General features: G+C 44.5%; 1 protein-coding gene across 2 annotated transcripts in view; it reads left to right on the top strand.

The window, feature by feature from the left end:
- The window catches only part of fkbp10a (FKBP prolyl isomerase 10a), a 203,181-nt gene that overhangs the window by 48,034 nt on the left and 135,635 nt on the right, over positions 1–19,512 (top strand). The window contains exons 4-6 of one of the 2 annotated variants that reach the window (XM_048206145.1): positions 11,254–11,399; positions 17,741–17,930; positions 18,042–18,187. In XM_048206145.1, coding sequence (XP_048062102.1) covers positions 11,254–11,399; positions 17,741–17,930; positions 18,042–18,187 — 482 coding nt within the window. The remainder of the gene's footprint in view (positions 1–11,253; positions 11,400–17,740; positions 17,931–18,041; positions 18,188–19,512) is intronic. The other variant, XM_048206146.1, reaches the window with a different exon arrangement.

Here is a 19,512-nt window from a genome sequence, read left to right as displayed (position 1 = left end):
TTGGGAAGGCTGTAAACAGTTGCTTCATTGAGTTCGCCGTTTGGATCAGCAGGAAGCTGTGATTACAGAGAACCATCACAATACCTTTCCGGGATTTGCAGGTGATTTGCAGGGTTTGGCTCTGTGTTGCGAGTGGTTCTCTCAGCTGTAGGCGGAGCTTGTTGCGATGCTGATGAGTGGGGAAGGCTGGGATGAGACCCGAGCCTCCTGGTTGGTACAGGTGCAGCGGCAGTGGCACCTGCCGTGCCATCAGTAGTTCTGTGGGGAACACCTGAGTTGACTCCTGTATGGTGTCTGTGATGGCCATGAGCATCAGAGGAGGTTTTACAGTCCAGTCTTTCTGGTCGACTGACCGTGGAAACGTGACTCCTCGGTTTTGCAGTGGAGCTCTGTGACTTGCGTTTGCAGTTTGGACTTGACAGCAAACCTGACATTCTCTGACATACTCTGCCACATCTTTCTGCATGCTGGGCCAGTACACCACTTGTTTCAAAGTCTCATAAACAGTTCTGGTGCCATGGTGTTTGGCACATGGTGTGCTGTGGGTGTATATCCGTTCACCCCCTTTTGGCCCTGTGGCAGTATAAGCTTTGGCGCTGTGAGGGCATCAGGGACATATTTTAGAAAGTTCACTCCCACACGCAGCATGTGGTTGGTCTCATGTAGTTGTTTGTGGCCAGGGGCCGTCATGGGACCAGATGCCGTGAACGGGAGGTTGGAGGGGTATGAGTGGTGGTGCAAAGCATTTCGCATGGAAGTGTTGGCAAGTTTGGTTGTCAGTGGCAGTGGCAGTAAGGCGGGAAATGTTGCGGGAACAGTCCGCTGGCTGCGGGTAGTTGTTGCCACACTAAGGGTGGGTGACTGGGGTGGGTGTGACCATAGTTTGTTATGCAGGGTGCCAGTCTTGGCAAGGGCATTAGTTTGGTCGTTCACGCCTTTGTCACGCCCTGGTTGCTTTAAGCATCTTTTCACCTTTTCCCGGTAAACGATCAGGTCGTGTGCTTGGGTGAGGTGATCACTTGTCTGGAACATGTGTTGATGTTTCACCGGCATGTTGTGTTTAGTTTTGGAACCAGTCTGTTTCCAGCTCGGAAGATGGCATGTGAAACAAGGTCTGGCAAAGTGTGAGTCTGTGCACATGCGTTCTCTGATGTTATGAGCTGAGGAGATGTGAAGGGTTTTGAGGGTAGCTGCTGCTTCACCATACTGACATGACTGGGGACCCCACCTGCTGTTCTGTGGTTGGCAGGGTTGGTTTCTTAACCATCGTACCCCTGCATTTGCCTGTGGGATGCCCTTATGGATGTAGAAACGTCCATCACCGTAGGCCGTGGGCATTCCTTGGCACGCATTCTCTTTGAGGTACCTGTGACAGGTTGGTTGCTGTTGTTGGGGTACCATTATCTCAAGTGTCAATGCTGGTGTGCTGTTATAGCCGTTTTGGCAGGCAGCTGAATCTCTGCTCTGTGCAGACTTGTGCTTTCTGGCACGTTGTGGCAGTGGCACTTGCTGGTTCAGCTTCCTGAAGTCGCTGGTGGGTCACCACTTGTTGTCTGGCTTGACAATGGACCAGGTAGGGACTGAATAGGTGCTGTTGCATGGGCAGATAACACCTTCTGTTGAATGAACAAACTCCTGCACTGGTTCATGTGGGGCGATGTGACCTTCGTACTGCCTGATGAAGGTGGGAGGAGTGTTTGGGTGTGTGGAAACACCCATTGTATGAAAGTTAGTGAGGCCACAGTCTAAAGAGTCTTTGGCAAATGACACTCTGGATTCGTTCAGGAACTGTTGAAGTTTTTGACAGTCTGCATCATTCTTTGGGACATTTGCATCTTTCTGAATCTGTTGGCCTTTAGACTCCGACCTGGGGAATGGCTCCTCTGTTGAAGTGTTAACTGTCAGGTTGGCTGTCAGAGGTGTAGTGCCTTTTTGAGTTTCACAGGCAGGCTGGTTAGCGACTGTGGGTACAGCGAGGTGTTGGTCCTCCATCAGCTCCATTCTGCGCACCTGTTTGGTAGGTACCAGTTTGATGGGAGTGATGGAGATGCTCTTGAAGGATGCCGTGAAACTTGTGTTGCTTAAGCTTCCTTCTGGGACCATGGCAGCTGGTATTAAGTTAATGACTGTTAACCTGAGTTTAAAGTCATAGGGGCCGTGGTCCACTATCCATTCTAGATGGTAGGCTTTGGGAATGCTGATGTCTGCGACCATGCATTCGTTGAGCCAACTGTGAACTACGTAGGGTGACACTTCAGTTAGCAGTGTGGCTTTTAGAGTGAGTCCAAGTTCCACGCCTTCAGGTGAAAGTGTGAAGGAGCCCAGCATGTGGCTTAGGGTTTGACCACATTGCCTGTTGAGCCAAACAGCACCCCCTTTGGTGTAAAGTGGTACTACAGTTTCCTGTGTGTGGAGCCAAACAGCACCCCCTTTGGTGTAAGGTGGTACTACAGTTTCCTGTGTGTGGAGCCAAACAGCACCCCCTTTGGTGTAAGGTGGTACTACAGTTTCCTGTGTGTGGAGCCAAACAGCACCCCCTTTGGTTTAAGGTGGTACTACAGTTTCCTGTATGTGGATCAGGAGGCAGACCTCTTGGGTGGTCTGGCCTGACAGGAGGTTGGCAGTGTTGACAGGAACAACAGGAAGCTGTACAGTCATTGGGGCCCACAACAACTCATTTGCACTGTCCGTATGAGCATTAGAGTGCATCAGGAGGTCTGGAAGGACCAGGAAGTGATGGGTTAAATGCCGGTTGTTCCATTTGAAGTTCACAACGCAGATGTCCTTGACGGTCATCATGGTTGACAGACGAAAGTCCAATGGGAAGCGTGTTTGCATGTTGACAAATGGGAGGTCCGTTGTTCCTTCAATGAGAGCACTTAACAGCGTGTGGCTGAAGGCTGAGTTGTCTGCCCACAGTGTGAGAATAATGTCTGTTTTAATTACATCATTCAGCTGTGAGTCTGTCGTGACCTTGGAGCAGAGGGAGTTACAGTCTATGGTGAGTTGAAATGCGCCGGGTAGTGAACTTGAACTGTGCTCTGAGACGGGGTTCCCGCGGTTAGCTGGGAGATTTCCCGCGACCTCTGTGACCTGACCGTCTGGCTCAGGTGGTCTGGGTGACTGGGAAGGCAGAAGTTCACACACTTGAGCCCAGATTTTCAGCGGTCTGGCGTTCAATAAGGGCTCAAAACAGTCTAGCGGGTCTTTGTGGGTGAAACAGAGAAACTTGTCCATTTGCGCTACGCACACAGGAGGTACCAGGCTCACTCGACCAATGGTGTGGTGCGTGGGAGCTGTGTGTTCAAGGTGGACCTCATTTGGACTGTGCGACTGCACATTCAGCTCACATCTTTGTGACTTGAGAGTCTGATTTTGGCTTTCAACTTCATTTCTCAGTCTTTCAACAAGGTAAAGACAGGTTTCTGGGCAGTGATCAGAGACTGTGTAATTGGTTTGATTTTCTACAGTCTTTTCAGGAGCAGTGTTCTGCTTGGAGTGAGCTTCATCGACCATGTTTTGCAGCTGCTGAGTAGACATGCTGCGTGAGCAGGCCAAGGCTGCCAGATGATCACTCACCGCAGGGTGCAGTTCTCGGAGAAACAGAGTGTTGAAGATGAAATCTTCCTCCATTGCTGGCTGACCACGTGCTCTGAAGTGGGCCATTTGCAGTTGGCTGTAGCAAGTGTATGGGTTTTTCAGTCTGCCCCGTTTTAGGTCCATGGCAGCAGGGAGCCCTTGATCTGATGCAGGGTCAGAAAGCTTTTGGCTCAGAGCCTGTTGCAGGTGCTGGCAGTTGGATGTGACAGCTGCTGGCAAAGTTTCTTGGCCGCTGGACGTTTTGGGCAGTGGACTTTTAACCCCATTTGGAATTAGGGCTTCTTGACTGGTTAGGGGAAACTCTGTGATGTGTGTTTCCCCTCCCATGCCACTTTTCAGTACTCTGTAACCAGTGTCAAGTTCATTCACATAGTCTCTTTGTTGTTTCAGAGCCATAACTCCTTTCTGGGCCTGTTTAAGATGATTTTCACAGGTCAGGGCTTTAGTGTGTCTGTCTTTCGGCTTAGTCTCTGCTTCGGCTAGGGGAGCTTCGCTGTGTTGGAGTTTTTCAGTCAGTTCATTACGCTCCACCTCCAGGTGGAGCTCTGCAAGGGCTTTTTGAAGTCTTTGCAGCTCCTCCTGTAGCTCGGGTTTGGATTCGTCCGCTGTCCAACGCTGGTCCTGGGTCTCGACGAGTCGCTGATCGTGGTGACGATGAATCTGGGCCTGATTCCTCCGGGCATCCTCCGCCTGGAGCTTGAGGTGGTGGGCGATGGCTCGGATGACTTTCGCCCATTCTTTGTAGCTCGGCGTTGGATCGTGGGCCATTAGTCGATTCAGGTTGTCGTCCAGCTGCTCGTGGCTTAGGTGCTGGGGATCCACAGCGTCGTTGGGCAGGATCGTGCTGGTCAGGGAGCCCAACCAGGTCTTGAGTCGGTCCCCGTGGGTGCTGGGACTGGCTGCTCTGAACACGTTAGCTTGCTGTTGGCGAGAGAAAGACAGCACAAACAGAACCAATGCAAGCACGCGCAGAACTAACGACTTATAATAATGCATGATTATATAATTCTTTGGTTTGGTTCCAGTTAACTGGTGCAGACAGTTAGTGGAATGTAGGCTAGACACTTAATTGTCAATAGCCAAAAGGACCACGCGGGTCAATTTGTGTGAGTGAGTGCCGGATTTAAACAAAGAATTTGACAGGCGGTAGCCCTAAGAGTCCTTTGATGACTCTCGCTGCTCGGTCGTCTATCTATTACTCAGTTTTCCGTGATGGCTCTCACAGGCTCTGCTTTTACATGAACTGAAAGAAACAAACACAGTAGAAAAGCAAAACAGAACAGAACAGAACAGGGTGGATGCAGTTAAATGAAATAGACCGGTAAACAAATAGAGAGGATAAAACAATAAAAAAAACAGAAGGGCTAGAGGGGAGAAGTGAACTTAAACTTCCTATCACAGCTGGGTTTATGACGGGGCCAGGCGAGTGCACTGTTGTGTCATAAAACCTAGAGGGATGGTATGGCTCAAGAGTATAAGGGTTGGCCCGCACCTGAATAATCAAAGAATATGTAATATTCTGTGGCTTTCAATTAGGTGAAGTGACTGTATGTCACTAATTTAGGCCTGGGTGAATTGTGGGTGCTCAGACAAGAACTCAATGGCAGGCAACCTTTCCTCGACGTTCAAACACTCCACTGCGGTGTCCGTGGTCACCTGTCCCCTTTGTAACATGGTGCAACCTCTCAAACAGGGAACATCGGCACAATTGCGCACTTCGGTAAGGTATTTGCGCCAACGGCCCGAGTGACCAGTCAAAATTGAGTTTTCCCTGAACTCAGAGTCTGTCCCCTTTACGGGCAGTTACTCCAAACGGGCGGTTCTGTCGTGCAGAAGCCTGAGCAGGGAAATTAAACAAAATTGCCGTTTGTTGTCACCCTGGGTCTCGTTGCCTCCCTGTACCTGATACACAACTCGCCGATGTCCTTGCGTGTTGCCCGTGATACGAGGTCAGAATGTCCCCGATTCACACACGGTTAGTGTAAGACCGCCAGGCCAGGCAGCTCCACTCACTGGAACTCACTGGGGCGACCGTCAACTCACCACCAGGCGGCAAAGGGCCTTATCTGCAAATACACAAGTGGTCACACAAACACAGCTTAATTGTAAATTTAAATCTCAGTTTAACTCTTGTTTAAACCAAATTTAAATAATTAAGTGTGTATGACAAAAGAAAATGAGCCTACAATGACAGTCAGAATGAACTAGTTAAACTAGAACTGAAATGAGCAGAGGGGGTAAAACAAAAAACAAAATAATTCAGATGCATTTGATTCAAATTTGAAGGAAATCTTTTTCAGTCAAGTTTAAATGAGTGCATAGAATAACAGAACGGGAAAAAGAAAGGAGAAAGCCTTCCCTATTTGTAAGTTTCCTTGAAGAGAATTGCTTCTTTTATGAGCAAAATGCCAACTGATTGACACTACTTAATTTTAAAATTCAATTAAATGTTATTTAATTAAATTTAAAATAACTGTATGAAATAAGGGAGGCTTGGGTGTGCGTGAATGTTATTACTTAGGCAATAACAAACAGGACACAGGGCTAAGAGTGAATAAAATAAAACATTAAGTAATAAAAGGGAATGAATTTCCAAAGTAAAAATAAAGAAATAACTTGAGAGGAAGAGAGAGAACAGACAAAAAGGGAATAGATGAAATAAAACAAAGTAGAATAAAAATAAAATACATAAACTAAAATAAACTAAAATAGAATAAAATAGAGTAGATCTGTGAACACAGGACAAGAATGCAAGGAAAAGAGAATTGACTTATCTGGCAGTGTCCACCAGGGGGCGCACTCTCAGAAAGTGAATTCCCTTGTTGGAAGGGAAACTTAATTAATTTAAATTAAAAATTTAAACGTGTTTAAATTAAATTTAAATCAGTAAACCACATTCCAACAATGATTGGAAAGCATAACCACCAAAAGCAAATTACTTTTACAACTCCCCGCAGTATAGAGAAGCAAAAGATAATTTGGAGATAATTTCAGTTCAAAGTAGGGAGCGGCTTTAACTCAGAACGTCCACGCGGTGGCGTCAATGAGTCCACACAACCAATAAGTAGGGAGGGGTGCCACACCTGAGCAGACTGCCCTCTGGCGTCGGGTCAGAGTTACTGCATCCCCTTTCTTTAATTCGTGATATAAAAACCAACGCGCTTGTGGGGTTCTGGCCCTTACGCTGTTTTAACTGCACGATCACGATTACACTATAGAATCTCGCGGATTCTTTGGTGCCAATTCACTGGACACTAAACATGCACTCCTTATCGCGAGTACACAACTTTGGGAATCAGTCCCAAAGTTTTGTGCAGACTTAGTGCACACGAACATGTAACGCTTGCGGGATTCCTTCGCCGCGGGTTACAAATCAACATTGGATCAGGATGCTGATATAGCTCCAAACTCTCACACATCAATCGTTAAAGCAGATGACTGCTCTCCGATTAGATTTGTAAGGGGGATCACGTGGTTTTGTTAGCTAGGCCGAACGACGTAACCCAGGAGCGCCAACTATTGTGAATTATTTGGACGACACAATTAATTCAGATTTAATAGTGGCAGATAATAATAAGGCCTTTTTAGATATAGGTGGGAGAAACTCGTCCCACAAATCTTTCAAAGCGCTGAATACGACTCAATTCGTTTATTCAAGCGTAAATTAATATTCAAAACTGTAACTTACTGCAAAGATTGTCGTCCTTCACAGATACGAGCTTGAAATATTAATGGACTGCAGTGTATTTCACGGTCAACCAAGGCTAGGCCTGCAGTGTTTTTAGACACAAACAGCAGCTTGTTAACGCGTAGAGTGAGGACCCGTGCGTCTTCTCACTGAATAAAGCGCGCATGTAAGTTACATTATATCATACAAAATTATTCTACATTGCCCTTTTACCGAAAACCAAGTTTAAAACGTGCCTTTAAATTCTCCACCAAATAAATATGTAACGAATGTAGCGGTTCGTACAGTTATTAATCCATTTATGGATGAAATATGAATATAATAATTCATAAGGTTATGAATAAATTATGATTCATATATCAACCCAACGGGGAATTAAACATATATTGTGAATCAATTACAACGAATTATAATCAATTACATATATGATTAGTTCTGGTTTAATAATTATCTAGAGAAACTGTTCGTTTGTCCAGCAAACTAAGTCCCTCACAGAATATTATAAACAGAGTTATTTTCTGGCCATGAAAATAACTTGCTATTATAGCCTCAAAGCAAAAAGCGATCGAAAAACGTTAAAGTGACTTGGTCTTCAGTTGAAAGAACGAACAGAACAATCGAGCATGAAGTAAAGTGTTTAATATATGCAACTATGACTGAGATTATACGTCTAAAATATATACAGAAGGTATACACATATATATACACAAGAGTGAGAATGAAGAAAAGACATGGAAAGAAAGATGATCAAAGGATGGCAAATTCTTTGTTAAACCTTTTGAGAGAGAGCCAGCACAGAAATCAGTTTAGACAAATTCAGATAAATGATAATACTTGCTTACTGGTTCAAGTCCGTGTGTAGCAGTTTCAATGCGCCTGGCTGGGTTGGTCCTTTCAGAGAGGGTTTCTCCGGCGGGGTTTTCAAAAGAGGTTTAAGCTTAAGTAACTTAGCCGAAGAGAGAGAGAGTCTAAGGAAGTGGTCCTCCCGAACTGCGCGCGTGGTTGGGAAGCGCGGTCACCTGAGGCGTCCGTGCACGAGGTGCTCGTGAGTCAGTCGGGAGACAAAGGAGAAGAAGAAGAGAGCGCGAAGAGAGGAGGTGAAGGTGTGTGTCGTTGTTTTATGGAACCCAAGCTAACACACCTCCTGAATTGTAGCGACCAATAGATGCGCAGCACTATTTGGCGGGCAAAGTTGCTTTGTTTGGTCTCCTAGCTGAATTTGCATACTTGATGATTATCCGATCGGATTTCGAGATGGAGTACGTTCTTCACAGGATCATTAAACACATAGAAAAATGCATTTGTCCGCTATATGAAATATCTCAATGAATAGCTTGAGTCCGGAGCTTTAAAACGAGATCAAACTCGATAGGTCAGAAAGGCATAGAAAAGGAGTTATGGTTTACAGACAAAATTATATCGTTAAAATGCACACTAGCACAAATACACTCATTTAAACACTAGGAAACATGCATAGGCCCTAAAATACATGCTGAAATACATACATGAAATACATGTATTTCAGCATAGTTGTATTTTACAGTCAAAAATGTATGATTGTGTGTTTCTATATGTGTCTGTGTGTGTGTTTTTGTGTGTCCCTGTGTGTGTGGGGTGTTGGAATGTGGATCTGGTCAGTCTCTGGGGGGGGGTGCTCCTTTTGAAGTCACCAAAGTGAGGAAGTTGGACTTTTCTGTTTACCATCGCAGGCCCACAAACCTGCCGAAAGTCACAGCCGTCCGGCGCCGATTTAGTGATTTATAAACAAAGTTCACCAGGTTAAAAGCGTTCTGAAAACTCCAAAGTTTATTGACTCTGAACGGATCCATCCAGACGTTACACGCAGTAAATGAAAGCTCCTGGAACTCATTGCCGGACCACATCCGTGTGCTAATCTGTTAACATGGGCACAGAAAAAAATACGCACCACATATGCACTGCAAACAGAGCAGGCTATGTGTGAAACAGGCATTAGTGTGTGTGCGCCATTGAGCACAACGTTTGTATAGTTTAACCACCTCCGAGGATAGAGGGGGTCACGAGTCACTGGCATCATTATTTTGGGGGTCGTGGGCTGAAAAGTTTGGGAACCCCAGGTCTAGTCAATCAAGACTAAAAGATAAACTGAATCAATGTTTCAGTCACCCAACTGAACACCCAAAACAAAAAAAAAAAAACTTTCTTTGCTACACGAAAATAATATGCTCAGTATTTCCCCATAGACGAAGAAAGCTAAACAGTTATTTTTCTTTCATCACATAATGCTGAGGCTTACGCTGGGCACTGGAAGGGTTAGTAATTGTGGTGTTTTATTAGGGATCACAATTCATCGGTTCACTTCTGACATGTGTCAAACTTGACCAACTGAAAGGGATCATCTCAGTTACATATGTAACCCTCGTTCCCTGAAGGAGGGAATGTCAATGTACTTCTCGTCATCCCGCATCCGCATTTATACCTGCACCACGGGCGGGTTGCGTGACGCAAAGCTTGCATGCCAATGTGCATTGGCTCGTTTAGTTTAACCTCGATGGTGATTGGGCTCTCATGCGAAATCCCAATTTGTCGGTTCACTTCTGACATATGTCTCCATTCCCTCCTTCAGGGAACGAGGGTTACATACGTAACCGAGATGTTTTCTGCATTACAGAAATGATATGGCTCTACATGGTATTTGCAGTATTAAAGAGAGTTAGTTTTGTGAGTTATTTATTGTTTTAAAGTTATCATTATTGTAAGAAGGGTATGTAGTGATTTTGGATTAGCCTCACGAGGGCACCACAAACGTAGTTATTTATGGTCTTAAATATTAATATTTTGTATTAATATTAATATTGAGTTTTTGGTAACACATCACCTAAGGTGAGTGTGAGAGCGTCAGATGATTCCTTCCAATATTTCGGGGCACCAGACAAAGAATCTCACCTTGACAATAAAGAACAATCATGGACGATTGTCAACTGAATTACAATTATATAAACTGGAGGAAGTTCATCACCTGACAAATCTGAAAGGTTTTGTGAGATATTGTTAACTTGTAGAACCTCTTACTGTTTTGCCAAAACTTTATATGGACATGTACATTCTAATGCAACCCATCCTCCAACACCAAAGTATCATAACATCAAATGCGGACACCCCCTTGTGAATGCTGTTTGGGCCCACCTGTTACGGTCAGGACCCTCCCATTCAAATCACAGTGAGAGCTCGCTCTTTCTAATGTACCGCTGGGCACTGATTGCGTTGCAGAGTGGGCTCCCCGTTCAGAGGCTGTTTTCACTGTGCTAATTCACTCCCGTCCAGTGGGCCAGCCCCTTTAAAAAGCTGAGTGACCCCTCCTGTCTGAGCACAGTGCGCATCCCCGCTTGACTCCCATCTAGTGCCATGAGCTACATTTCAGACTAATACCATCAGCTCCCATCGGATCGCTGCACAAGCTCTCCCAGTCGAGTGGCCAAGAACTATCCCACGAGTGCCATACCCTCAGTCTCACACCCCTCATTGTGAGCATCCCCGTTCGATTGCTTGCTGAGCTTGCCTATCCAATGCTGTGAGCAACATCAGAGACCAGTACCGTCAGCTCCCATCGGATTACTGTGCGAGCCCTCTATTCCACTATCCCATGAGCACTATACCCACAGCCTTGCACTCCACAGTTCTTTGGAGGGCTTTATACTAACCTTACTCTGGCTGCTGTTCTGTATTATTGGTATCTATTTTTGGGGGGTAATAATTTGGGTTCATTTTTTTGTTTAATGTTTTGATTCAAAAGTATGCTTGTGCTATTTTTTTAAACAAATGCCAGTATGTCACTTGTTTTGATATTTTGAAAAATAATGCAAAAACCTTTATACATTTTTAATTGTGGCTTAAATTGTTCAAATACATGTTGGGCCACTGTATGTATGCAATTATGAATATTAATATATTGTGACTTTTATAATGTCTGTAAATTCTTATCACAGCCACCTTCAAAACTCAACATACAACACATATGTGGGGGAGAGCAGTCTCATCAAAGGCATGGAGGAAGGCATTTTGGGCATGTGTGTTGGGGAGAGGCGATCAATTATTATCCCACCATTTATGGCTTATGATGACAAAGGATATGGTATAATTAGTGCTTTCATGACTTTTTCATATGACTTATATTGATTAATCTTGCCTAATTTCTTAAACGTACCTTTTTATACATTTATTGTACAGCTGTACAATTCAAAATGCATAATAGTAAAGTATAAGCAATATCTGACCATATTTTTGACAAGTATAATATTTTTATAGAATGGATATAAAAAGTCTACTCACCCCTAAAACAGCAGATTTTGTGATGTAAAGATCTGTTCTTGTAAGATCTTCTTGCCACTACACAGCATCAACAGAATCTCATTGTTAAAAGGTATCAGGGCTAAAAAAAACATCAACATTTCTAACAAGTATTGGTTGCTACCTACATGTGACACCTATCTCCGGTATTCTCCATCTGTCTGGGCTGTTGGGCAGGGTGGCAAGATGCAAGGCCTTTCTGGCTAAAATACATACTGTAAAAACAGTATGAAAACAGCAATAACATCTCAGGTTACGTATATAACCATGGTTCCCTGAGAACAGGGAATGAGACACTGCGTTTGAACGCATATGGGGAACATGTGAACCGGTGTCTGAAAACAATTATCAAATCTCACCAATCCTACTGGCCGGCGACAGCCTATGACATCATAATAGTAAGTATATAGACCCGTAAGTATAAAAGGAGCGCCTAGAGAAGCTGTCAGTACCTTATCGTCTGAAGGGACTTTTCAGCAGGCAGCCCTGATGCATGGCAGGTAATGCAGTGTCTCGTTTCCTGTTCTCAGGGAACCATGGTTACATATGTAACCTGAGACGTTCCCTTCCGAAAGGGAACTCTACACTGCATTGAACACATATGGGGAACGATATACCCATACCGCCATGCTTGAGGGGAGTGCAGGTCAAAAAATGGCTAGACAAATGTCAGAATTAGCAGTTTCAACTGAAATGCCAGAACCACTCCCCCTACGGGTCATACATAGGCTGTCAGTGACAGCATTCCCTATGGCCAACAGCCCAAGCTATAAGCCTCAAAGATGCCTTCCACAGAAGGCCTACCAAGGCTGCTCTAAGGCTTCTGGGACCAAACTTCTTTTCGAAGAAAAGAGGGTACCTCTAAGGGAATGTAAGCCAGGGGGCCCGAAGGAACCCTAGCCAGTCACTTGTCAGGGGAACATCGTCAACCCTGAATGCCACCAGGGAAGCCGATCTGGTCTAATTAAAACAACCTAGTCTTGGCCAACGACCTGTCTGAACACAGAGTCTCAATTCACATTCTTCAGAGAAGATATCCAGTAAGATGGACTGCAAAGAGGCAGTAACCAACTCAGACCAGAATGTAGAGACAGGCATCCTGGAAAGCAGGGCTCACCTTAGTGCTTTTTACCCTTACCAATGAGGGGAGTAACACTCTGCTCAATCTTAGGATCTACTCAGCGCCTGATTATTTGCTCTGAGGAGGCTGTGCACTGTAAAGGGACCCAAACAAGGGGAGTACAACCAGCCTAAGGGCTGATCTTCAACAGGGAAGCCTCAGAGAAGCCTTCAACCACTGACCAGACTTATGTAGCTAAGTACTATGTAGAACAACCCTCAAACGAGAGGAGTACCGGGCTCAACGTAACAGATAAACCATACTGTAGGCACAAAAACTCTGAGGCCCAGGAAGGGCCTGCAACATGACGTAATTCTACATTGTGTAGAATATATCACAGCAGCCTTGCAAAAGGCCAAACATGTGAAAACAACATGCTTAATCTGCTTAAAAGACACCCAGATGTGGGAGGATAGCTTAAAGGGCGGCCTGTGAAGGCCACACACCTAAAGCAGCTCACTTGCTGAGAAAGCAAGAGCCCACAAACATGGGAACTCCTTCTGATTGAAACCGAGTTAAATTTGCAGATAAGACTGTAGAGTGCCAACATAACAGTCTACCTCAACACATTCCAACAAGCAATGTACTCAGTAAAAACACTTTTTACTCTTTCAGCAAGAGGAGTTCTTGAAGGAGGCCCAAAAGGGCCTGCGACTCCAGAAAGACACATGGCAACAGCTAGTGGCAATGTCTAAGCTCTAAGCGAGCCATATATGAGAACCAAACTCTCCAGTGAGGTTAACTAATCAACTCAACCTGAGCTTAATTCTATTCAACACATTCCAACAGACAATGTACTCAGTAAAACACTTTTTACTCTCTAGGCAAGAGGAGTACAAACTACGCCACTCTGCTCTGAAAGAGGCCCGAACAAGGCCTACTATTCCAGAAAGACATAGGCTTCAGCCAGTGGCAGTGTCTAAGCTCTAAGGAAGCCAAATCTGAGAACCAAACTATCCAGTGAGGTTAACTAATTTAACTCAACCTGAGCTAATTTAATCCACACATTCCACCAGGCAATGTACTCAGTAAAAACACTTTTACTCTTTAAGCAAGAGGAGTACAAAGCTATGCCACCATGCTCTTGAAGGAGGCCCAAACAGGGCCTACGACTCCAGAAAGACACGTGGTGTCAGCTAGTGGCAGTGTCTAAGCTCTAAGGGAGCCATATATGAGAACCAAACTATCCAGTGAGGTTAACTATTTAACTCAACCTGAGCTTAAATCTATTCAACACATCCCAACAGGCAATGTACTCAGTAAAACACTTTTTTTTTTTTACTCTTTAAGCAAGAGGAGTACAAAATATGCCAACATGCTCTGAAAGAGGCCCAAACATGGCCTACTACTCCAGAAAGACACGGGCATCAGCCAGTGGCAGTGTCTAAGCTCTAAGGGAGCGTAATCTGAGAACCAAACTATCAAGTGAGGTTACCTATTTTAACTCAACCTGAGCTTAAAATCTACACATTCATCAGGCAATGTACTCAGTAAAAACACTTTTTACCCTAACAGTAAGGGGAGTACAAAGAATATATGCTACCATGCTCTGAAGGAGGCCAGCACCGGCCTACTACTTAAAATGACCACGGGCATAAACCTGTGGCAGTGCTAGTTCTAAGTGAGCAAAACTCTGACTAAACATCTACCAACAAAACAGTGTGAACAATAAGCTATTGTACTTTAAAGGAGGCCCAAAACAAAGCCTTCTACTCCAAACAACACAATCAGCATCTTGTGGCAGTGTTTAAACTCTAAAAGGGAGTTACATAGGAACCAAACTGAATAGAGAGGTTACTAAACAAACTCAACCTGAGCTATGCATTCCAACAGGTCATATACTCAGTAAAAAAAAAAAAAAAAAAAAAAAAAATTTTTACCCTGTAGCAAGGGGAGTACAAACTTAGTTACCATGCTCTGAAGGAGGCCAGAACAAAGCCTACTACTACAGAAACATGTGCTAACCTGTGGCAGCAATAGAGTTACTGGGCTCACATTGTGTAGGGCAAAAAAATAGAATTAAAGCATTAACAACCCTTAGAAACAGGGGAATGCTTCACTTCATTCATACTACCCTGAAAAACTGAATTTCAAGGGTGGGTGCTTTTCACCAAAGACAGAGACATCTGTACTGAACCCTAGGGAACAGGAGCTTAAAGAAAGCTAACACTGTTTCACTCAAACTTGAATGTTAATTCAAGGGGTTCAGGGGAAAAGACTAAACAAAATATAGAATGAAAGTTCTAGAAAAGTGGGGCCACAGCAACAATAGCATTTTCTTATTCACATAGTGATAAGGGGCCTACCACCTGAGACAACGGCACCAGGGAGACTTAGCAATAGTTTGCTACCTTAGCTGCTATCTATCTTGCACCTACACCAAAGGGGTAGTATGGGCCTTGGCCTGACAACTCTGATAAGTGGAGGCCAGAACTAACAAAAACTACACTCTCCTGACAGGGGTAGTAATAAAAGGGTGAAATGCTTCAGTATATCACCTAAGCCCTAGTTCTAGCCTAGGCCAGCTATAGGCATAGATATACATAAGCATAGATCTGCCTGGGGCTTAAACTCAGCCTCTAAAACTCTTAATAGAGAGGAGGCAACTCTGAAATAAAACAAGAGCTCAGAGGAGCGATGCTCAACCCAAGCCAAACAATGTCAGGCGGCCCCGAAGGCCGACGCTTAACATAGATCTATCTGAAGTGAAGAGTGCCAATCTCTAATAAAAACTCTAGCTATGACCTGAGGAGAAAAGCTACTCTACCATATGGTGGCTGTAAAGGTGGCCATATAACCGACACAAAGATAACCAACCTAATGGTAACTTCAGGGCTCTAATTCCCCTTATATTTTATTTTTTACACACCCAGGAAAAAACTATACAGGAAAACTAAGGTCAACATATTTTAATATATAAATATAGACCAAGCTCATTACCTGTGGCTTGAAGAACGAAGACTTACCATCATAGAAGGATGGAATCTATGGTTCTTTCAAGCCTGAAAGAGCCCCTTCACTATCAAGCCAGAAGGCGAGCCATCAGAACAATTTTCATCATGGGCCCAGCACTCGGCCTGATTGTAAGAAGCGCCTGGGTCAAAATTATCATTACTCATGAGGTAGAAGAAGAAAGGAGACGGTAGATGTAACTACCCTCATGGAGAGGAAATCAATCACCGACGCTGCTGGCTCTGAGGAGTAGGAGGTGCCTGCGAGGCAACACTGGACTTCTGGCCCTGTCTCAGATCCTCGAATCGGGATGGGCCAGGACCTCCTGTCTGTCTGGGCCCAGAATCGGATCTGAGCGGTAAGCAGGTCTTAAATGCTGCAGAGCGTGCCTTTGCCTCCCTGAACTTTCCAACCACCACCTCGACAGAGGTACCAAAAAGTTCAGAAGGCGAAACTGGTGCATCGAGGAAAAAGCCCTTTTCTTTCTCCCCAATGTTGGCCATGTTCAACCACAGATGTCTCTCCGTGGCCATCATTGCTGCCATCAATCTTCCAACCGAGGCAGCAGTCTGTTTAGTAGCCCAGAGAGCAAGATCCATGGTGCGGCGCTGCTCTTCTACCGCCTCAGGGGACAGACCCTGCAGTCCCTTTCTTAACAGCTGCAGCCTGCCAGAAGCACGCTTCATAACCTCGAGCAGCTCTGCATACGCAGGGCAGGGAGACTTTGCTCGCCTGCTTCCTCTTCAACAGCCACCTTCTGCTCTCTTGGGCTTAACGCCAGAAGAGCACTCGCTGCTGGATCTGATGATGTGATGAGGACATCATCATCATCCAGCAGCTCACCCTCGTCAGCCACTGGGGTTTGCGAGAGATTTACACCTCTCTCAAACTCCTCAGTGCCCTCAAGCACTGTCCGTGCATGTTCCTCTCCCAGACAGAAAACGCACAAATTGTGGATCCTGGTGAATTGTGGATCACCATTCACTGTCTGCCCCATTAAAGAGGACATTACCAGCCCCAGACCCAGAGACACACCAGACCTTAACCATGCCCATCATGGACTTAGAGCCTTAGCCCACCACAGACACTAAGCCAGCCTTGATGCCAGTGCCAGAGCTGATGAATGAGCCAAACATTGACTCATTAACAATGAGTCTGACCTGGTGCATGAACTGGCAACATTGTTCTGTGAAGAGGGTATATTAGTAAACTACGGAGATGTAGTGGGGATGGAGTGCCGCTCTGCTGAGGGTGAGCTGTGCCAGATCTCTATAAAATGTGTCAAGAAGTTTTTACCCGAAGTCTCCCACCCTCCTACTGGTTCTGTCCAGCTCCAATTCTTCTGCATCTAGGCTGGTTAAGTCCAGCTCCAATTCATCGCTTTATAAGTCCCTCGGCTCCACCTGGGACCGCTGTCCTCACGGCTTCACCGGGCTTCCTCGTCCCTCTGGTTCTGCCTTGGTCAGTCGTTGCTCTGCCTATGCCACAGACTTCTGGGCCTTTGGCTGCAACTTGTCCCTCCACCCCTTCCCTCATAGCTGTGGCTCCGCATTGGCCTTCAGGACCTTTGGTGTTGTCTGGTCCCTTTGGCTCTTCAGCTCTACCTGGGTCTCCAGCTCTACCGGCTACACCTCTTTCAGTCATCTCGCTGGATCTGCTTGGTCTTCCCACCAAGGCTCCACCATGGCTCCTTCCTCTATCGGCTCCAACGAGTACCTTCCACCTGTCATGGCTCTTGGTCATCCTCCTGCTCCTCCTGTCTAATCCCTGGCTCCTCCCAACTTCATATCCACCCTGGTTCTTCTGGTCCCTGGTTTTCGGTGTCAGTGCATAGGTTGTAATTTTCACATTAAAGCTGCAAAAGTTCTGATATGATTTATCTTTGTTTCTTTTTTTACATACCAAAAACAAAACAAACAACAACAAAAACACACACAAAAAAACACAGCTTTTTTAACAAACTTATGGACTTTTTATATCCACTGTGTTTTACGAGATCCTGGTTTTGTTTAAATATTTGTTTGAAGCATAGTCTGATGGAACTTTATCTTTAGGTACAAAGATCCCTCCATATGCAACTGTCATTTTTGATGTATTACTGGTGGACGTGTTTAATGTGAAGGATGATGTAAACGTGGAAGTTCAAAAGATTCCACAGCCATGTAGGAGAAAGGCAGTGGTGGGAGATTTCATACGCTACCATTATAATGGAACATTTCAAGATGGTACTGTCTTCGATTCCAGGTGAGTCTTTCATGTAGAAAATAAATATTTTCACATAATAAGGAATATTGCACGTTTATGGTGAAGTGCTGAGTATTTAGATTTTTTTTTTTTTTTTTTTTACATCCCTAGTTATTCTCGAAACAGCACTTACAACACATTTATTGGCATGGGTTATGTGATTGCTGGTATGGACAAAGCCCTGCAGGGGGTATGTGTGGGTGAGTGGAGACGAGTCACTGTGCCGCCTCATCTGGCCTATGGAGAAAATGGATCAGGTGCGTGTTGCAGTATGTATGCGTGTTGTAGTGCTGCATGTTGCAGTGTCTGGTGCATGTTGCAGTAAGTATGCAATGCAGGAGCAGCACACTCTATCGTGCTTTCACATATGCCGCATTTGCAGTGCACAACTGTCAGCATTGCAATTCTCTTTGTACATAGGCTACACTCTTTCATACATGTCACGTTTAAATGCACTACATTTAAACAAAGGTTTATTCAATTCATTACTTTATATTTAAATAAAGTAATACTTTAGATTTATATATTACATTGCTAAAGCAGGTGTCAAAACATTTAAACATGCTATATGTTAAAATATAAAAAACATTTTCAATTAAAACTTACAATAGATGAAAATGTTACAACCTCTCATAAAAATATCAGCTTGAAGAGAAGAGAGATTACCTAACATAAACAAGAATGAGTAAACGGCGGAATCAATCAAATCTATTTATTCACTCACTCATAACAAACATCACAATAACAACGAACATAACAATCAAGTAAAGAATTTAACAGAACGGACAACAATTAACAAAGGGAAAAAAACAACTAAAGCAAAATAAAGATATAAAGACACTTGTTTGCTGGCTAGCCCACAAAATCTGTCATCTCTGTTTCTTTCTCCTCCTTGTTGGCGTCTTTATCAGACAGCTCAATCAATCAGCCACTCAAATCACGATCAGGTGCGTCCACCTAAGAGAGAGAGCGTGTACACGCTCCAAAAGGATAGCGTGACACCAAGAAAAACAAGGGAGGGGCAAAACAGAAAAAAAAAACAAGACACAGACCGAGCACCGAACGTAACACTCCCCCACCTAAAAAAAAAAAAAAAAAAAAAACGTTTTTGAGTTGAGTGTACATGAGAAGCCAAACAAACAATTACATAACACATAATACATTATCCTCACGAAAGAGCATCTGTAACAACATTGTCACTACTCTTCTTGTGCTTAATCTCCAGGTTGTATTTTTTGGCCATCAAGGCCCAACGCATTAAGCGCTGGTTATGATTATACATACGCGATAAGAACACCAATGGATTGTGGTCGGTAAAAACCACCACAGGCACGGATGCAGCCCCCAGATAAACATCAAAATGTTGTAATGCAAGTAACATCGCTAATGTCTCCTTCTCTATAGTCGAATATTTCAGCTGAGGCCGACTGAACTTAGTAGAGAAGTAAGACACAGGATGAGAAAACCCGTCAGCACTATCTTGCAGAAGGACAGCTCCCGCCCCCGTTGCACTCGCATCCACCTTTAGCATGAACGGTCGGAACAGGTCAGGGGTTGACAGGACTGGAGCACTACAAAGAAG

The sequence above is a fragment of the Megalobrama amblycephala genome, linkage group LG11 (genome assembly GCF_018812025.1).
Source record: "Megalobrama amblycephala isolate DHTTF-2021 linkage group LG11, ASM1881202v1, whole genome shotgun sequence".
In the NCBI taxonomy this organism is placed as follows: domain Eukaryota; kingdom Metazoa; phylum Chordata; class Actinopteri; order Cypriniformes; family Xenocyprididae; genus Megalobrama; species Megalobrama amblycephala.
Note: the sequence above shows the minus strand (reverse complement) of the source record. Positions and strands in the feature narration are given on the sequence as shown.